At 35.1% G+C, this 6,169-nt stretch overlaps 1 protein-coding gene across 1 annotated transcript; it reads left to right on the forward strand.

The window, feature by feature from the left end:
• Positions 1-2,858: 2,858 nt before the first annotated feature.
• LOC145032254 (Tetratricopeptide repeat (TPR)-like superfamily protein) lies at positions 2,859-5,700 on the forward strand. The gene has a single exon (XM_078981004.1). The coding sequence runs from the start codon at positions 3,422-3,424 to the stop codon at positions 5,492-5,494; it is 2,073 nt and encodes a 690-aa protein (XP_078837130.1). The 5' UTR covers positions 2,859-3,421; the 3' UTR covers positions 5,495-5,700.
• The last annotated feature ends 469 nt before the right edge of the window (positions 5,701-6,169 follow it).

The raw sequence follows: 6,169 nt of genomic DNA on the forward strand, positions 1-6,169 counted from the left end.
ACTAGGTTTCGTTGAAGGAAATTATATTGTTAAGAAGGGAAGCGCTGTCCGAGTTTGGAATCATCACTTTAACAAATGAATGCATAGTTACTTTCATCTTACACATAGATATGAAGTATTTTATATAAATTACGTGCCATGTATGCATATTATCTGAATACTTGCTGTCTATGCTGGATGAATGATTTTATACATGTTTTAAATGATTTAAACTATATATTTATTTTATATCTACAAATATGTTGGGATAAAACATGGGTAGATGAAATGGTTGTTGTGTGATGAAATAAAATGATGAGAGATAGGTGATGATAATTAGGTGAGGATAGATAGGTGATGATGAATCGATGATGTAGGATGGAAGATACTATAACCTCGTCCGACAATTTGGAAATGTAGTCATCTACCAGAGTATAGATGGCGACCACAGACTATTATAGACAACCCCGTGGAAACACTAGCAGACTCATAACCTATAGGTGATGAATTACGAGTTCAGGCGATGTTGTAACTACGTATTCATGCGATGTTACTCTGACCCCTTACTATGAATTACGAGTTCAGACGATGTTGTAACTACGTATTCATGCGATGATACCCTAACCCTTGTTGGACACGTATTGAGGGAGTAATCCTTGAATCAATAATGTCTACGCGATGTAGGCGATGATCCTTAGGGGGAGTCCTTGGGAACAAACATATAAGGAAATGTGATGTAAGGAGATGAGAGGTAAATATGATGTAGGAGACGACCCTTAGGATAAATCTTTAGGGAAGGTACTTGGGAATAAAGAAGATAATGGGGATGGGTAATTGGGTTAATTGTTTGATGATTAAACATAATAATTATATTATTGTGGGTTGAAAACCCTATGTAACCTGACCCACTCAGTTTACGTGTATCACAGATGACGATGTGAAGTTACATTACACTGAGAGATTAAGGAGATATAAATCACTAGTGTAAATGAATGTAAGTTCTGTTTATGCTTATGTTTCTGTATTGACAATGACATCCCAAATGTTTTAAAATGAATAAAAATAAATTTCTTCGGAAATGCTCTGATAATGAACTTATCATGTTTTTCTAGGAACAAATTCCGCAACACTTTTATTGAAAGAGATACTCTGATTTTTATAAAGCATAAAAAAAATCGGTCTTTTCTGGTCGTGAAAATGAGGATGTCACAAGATACTTGTACCAGCTCAAAGGTTCTCCTGTGAAGTAAAATACGACTAGGCTGATCCGTTGGTTTTGTGGTATGTTGTAATAAGTGAAGTAGGTTTCTGCTTGAAAAATCCAATCAAGTGGATTGGAGCCATCGAAGTTGTGTGATTGTATTTTTTGTGGTCGTGGTTGATGATTAGGTGGTGGCTTGAGGTTCATTAGTTTCTAGTTTGGGTGGAATGTCGATTGCAGCATCTTTCCGGGGAAGCATAGTGGGGAGATAGGGAATGAAAGCACCAAATGATAGGAATCGTATTCGAGGTGGTGAACCTCCAAGAACTTAAAGAATGAAACAACTACTGGAGCAATTTTTTGAATATCCAGTAAACCAAAAAGTACAATACTTAAATACTAGCTAAAGGAATGAAAAATGTAGCTAACTGTCAACGTGGGTTACTTTTGGAAGTGGAACCCAATTATTTAGGAATATATGCAAAAACAAGAGAATTAGAAGTATTCAATGCTAATTGTTCTGACTTGGTAAAGTCACATGCTTATTCAAGGAATCTTGCCTGTCTTTTGATGATTCGTTTGGGTCTGGTTCAAGTCTGAGCTTGTGGTATTTGGGTTGCTTCGTGGTCTGGTAACTGTTGGGTTGTATCAATTATTGTTCCACACTTAATAAAGAAAGTACATTACTATTCCAAATTAAATAAAGAAACTACAATACCATTTCATTCAATTCAAACAAACTACTTTACCATGCAAACTTAAATAACAAAACTTTTTCATTATATTTCTTAAAACTTTTTCAACCTCTTGACTTGGGATTTTGGGATTCTGTTGTGAGTTTTTGTAACAATGAAACATTTGGGCTTCTGTTTTGGTTAAATTTATTTATTTATATATTTATTTATAATTTTTTTTATTTTGATTTTTTCCATATTCTCCTTCAATAGTTGGACTTGATGGATGAACCAATTTGAAATATTCACAATTTTGACCGTGATCCTAGAAAGAAAGTAAGCCTAATTCACTGAAATGTCTTAAAAAAATATTTACCATAAAATTCGGACAACCCCAAAACCTTCACTTGGGTTATCCCAAATTCTTGGGGGATTTTAATCGCACACCTATAAGAACTTATAATAACCTAAACTCCATGATATGACTGATACACAGTGTCTAACGTTCAAAATCAAAATTTATTGGATAATTTACACAGTATCTAACGTTGAAAATCAAAATTTATTGGATAATTTACATATACACAGTGTCTAATGTTCAAAATCAAAATTTATTGGGTAATTTACGGGAGATTTTAATCGCACACCACCCGTTCTTGAGACTGAAATGGACAAATGTCACCACATCTACATCTTCTTCTTCATGTACCAAGAAGGCCCTTTGAAGCTTGAATTTGTTGATAAAGTTGCCATTCTCCCGACAAAAAAAGACAAAAAAAGCATCAGCTATTTCCCCTTTCTTTTTCGCAAAATCTAGCAAATCTCACTTTACTTATCATTTAATTATGTGTTATGTTACAAAAGGCTTACAGTCCACGACTTGACAAAGACGTCCCTTTCCCAAATAATCAAAGATTAAAGTCTCGTTGCTTGACAATAAAAAATTCCAACTATAAACAAAACTTAAAAATGGTTTTTATGTCATTTTGCCAAGAAAATTTACACCCCATTCTCTTCTCTCCAAACCTTTGTTCTTATAGATTATATAATCATCAACTGAGAAAACATCTTAGTTACTACCTTACAACAAATGAGATGAGAAGGCAAACGGTTGTTGCCGCCAAGCCTTTTTGTATTGACGACTACATCTAGGACATTGATATCATGATCCGTTGTACATATTGTTGTAGTTAGATCGTTTCATCTTTGCCTGTAAGGATTTCTGAATTTTAATTGCTTGCTTCGGATGCAGTAAGCTTCTAAGTCGAGTAAGATTGGCCTGAGAATTAATCGCCGTCTCTGATTGATATCACTGGGCATATATTGTTTCACAGCAAACGAAGAATCCAAAATAGCACCGTGAAACTACTATGAAACGGGAGATTTTCAATTTTTCGGAACACAAAAATAGAAACCGAAATGAAAAAAAGTGTTCAGATATCAGTCAGCTTCAAGGGCATTTAGGTCTGTACACTGGTTTTATATTTTAACGACCTATGTAAGCAACTAAAACTTAATCGATTGTATCCGATCAAGGTACTAATTTTTGGAATTTCAACTTGTTCGCATGAAAACGAGGGAACTTGTTCTTGATCTTTTTAGATTATGTGGCAGTTATAGTTCAGCCATACAATTGCATTCTCTCGCCATCAAGACTGGGTTTGTTCAAGATAGTTTTATTGCCGCCAAGTTGAGTAACTGCTATATCAAATACTCATCGCTTGAAGCCACACGCAAGCTGTTTGATGAAACGCTTCAACCAACTGTGTATATATGGAATTCCCTCCTGAAATGTTACTGTATGAAGAAGTCATATGTAGAAACTCTTCAGCTCTTTCGTGATATGTTGTCTGTTGAAATACCTGACCAGGCTACCATATCAATTGCTTTAAAGGCGTGTTCTGGATTGTTAGAGCTCAGGTATGGAAGAACGCTTCATGGGTTTGTTAAAAAGAACTATGAGATGGATTCAGATTTATTTGTGGGGTCTGCTCTGATTGACATGTATACAAAAAGTGGACGTTTGGATGAAGTTTTAAGAGTTTTCAAGGAATATCCAGATCCAGATACTGTTATGTGGACTCACATTATTACTGGATACCAGCAGAATGGCGACTCATATTTGGCACTAGGCTTCTTTTCACGAATGTTAATGGAGGGGCATGTAATTCCTGACTCAGTAACACTTGTTAGTGTTCTTTCTGCCTATGCACAGTTACCAGACCTTATGGCTGCAAGCTGTGTTCATGGATTTGTGATTAAGAAGGGGTTTGAAAATGTTCTTTCAGTTTGTAATGCTTTACTAAATGTTTACTCAAAATCTGGTTCTGTAGTTTCTGCAGCTACTTTATTTAGGAATATGGAGGAAAGAGATGCCATTTCTTGGGCTTCTATGGTTTCTTGTTATGCTCATAACAAAGCTGCTGATGACGCATTAAATCTTTTCAATGAAATGATGTGTAAAAGGGTTGAACCCAATCTGGTATCTGTTATAAGTGCTCTTCAAGCATGTGAAGCCATGTGTAACTTAGAAGAAGGAAAGAAGATCCATGAAGTTGCTGTAAGAAAAGGGTTTGAGTTAGATGTGTTTGTTTCTACAGCTCTAATTGACATGTACATGTTCTGTTCTTCCCCTGATGAAGCCATGGAACTCTTTGAAAGGATGCCTAAGAAAGATGTAGTTTCTTGGATAGCTTTGTTAAATGGATGCGTCCAAAATGGACTTTCATATAAGTCAATGGAGATTTTTGTTAACATGTTGTCTATCAAAATCCAACCAGATGCTATTCTTATGGTGAAAATCCTCACATCTTGTTCAGAATCAGGAGTTCTTCAACAGGGTATGTGCCTTCATGGATATGTCATCAAACATGGCTTTGAACATCATTCCTTTGTTGGAGCTTCACTCATTGAATCTTACTCTAAATGTGGTAGTTTGAATAACGCCATTAAAGTATTCAAAGCTATAGATGATAAAGATGTTGTGATTTGGAGCACAATGATTGCAGGTTATGGAATTCATGGGAAGGGGAGGGAAGCTCTTGACTTATTCAATTCCATGGTCAAGATTTCAAGAATCAAACCAAACAACGTGACATTCGTTTCAGTTTTATCTGCATGCAGCCATGCAGGGTTGGTTAAAGAAGGTATGGAAGTCTTCAATATCATGGTGAATGAGTATCAACTAACACCTGAATTAAATCATTATGCAATAATGGTTGATCTATTTGGGCGTATGGGGGAACTTGATAAGGCAATTGAAGTTATTAATGATATGCAAGTAGCAGTTGGGCCTCAGGTATGGGGTGCTTTGATTGGTGCATGTAGGATTCATCATAACACAAAATTGGGAATGATTGCAGCAAGTAAATTGTTTGGTTATGATTCGAGTCATGTGGGGTACTTGATTCTGTTATCAAATATGCATGCTGTGAATAAGGATTGGGATAATGTATTGAAACTTAGATCAATGATTAAAAGAAATAACTTGACTAAGGTAAATGGTGAAAGTGCAATTGAGGTAAAGAGTGAGGTTCACAGGTTTACTGTGGATGATAGATTTCATCCTCTGGGGGAGACTATTCGTGGGTTGCTTAGGTCATTGGAAGTGATGATGAGGGAAGAAGGTTATAACTTATAACTTATAATATAACTACTTTCATAAACTGTTGTTTTCTATGCAAGAGGATGAACACGTTTTTATCTGTTTTGTGAGGCGTATAGGGATAAGATACGAGGTTGTTTTTGTGTCATTGTGTAAGCTGTTTTCTTTTTTCAAATGTATTGTGGTGTTTGTCTAAATGTTTTTTCCCTTCAATTTGATGATAAAGAGAGTAAGTTCTTGTTTGGAACTTTGATCTTGAAGATCTAAAATTGAAAGCTTTATGATCGGTGGAGCAAATGATAGATACGATATGAAAGGAAATCACAAACGCACTTTATCAATTTGAGCAACCAATTTTGATTTTTACTGTTTTCAACTAGCGTTACACTAATATTGACTGTAAAATTGGAACTTTCAAATTACAAAAGCATTGATTAATTAAAGGATGCTAACCAGTGTTTTACGGGCTAAAGTCAACCCATGGTTTCATAAGATTATTACAAACATTTTATTGCGGTATATTTCAGCTAATCCCTTCACTTAGAATGTTTGAGAATTAGTACTTCCTTTATTTTTGTGACAGCAAAAAGTAAAGCAACAATTGAAACAGGAAAATATAACGGCGAGCTCCAGATGTCTCATTTATTCAAATTTTGTTAAATTGATTGGTTATTGCATTGATGATGATTAAACTGTTATGTTAATATACAT

Source organism: Lactuca saligna, chromosome 2 (genome assembly GCF_052625555.1).
Source record: "Lactuca saligna cultivar CGN05327 chromosome 2, ASM5262555v1, whole genome shotgun sequence".
NCBI lineage: Eukaryota > Viridiplantae > Streptophyta > Magnoliopsida > Asterales > Asteraceae > Lactuca > Lactuca saligna.

What these genes read in the sequence shown, in the direction of transcription:
- LOC145032254 (XM_078981004.1), top strand. Translation starts at nt 3,422, where the DNA reads ATGAAAACGAGGGAACTTGTTCTTGATCTTTTTAGATTATGTGGCAGT.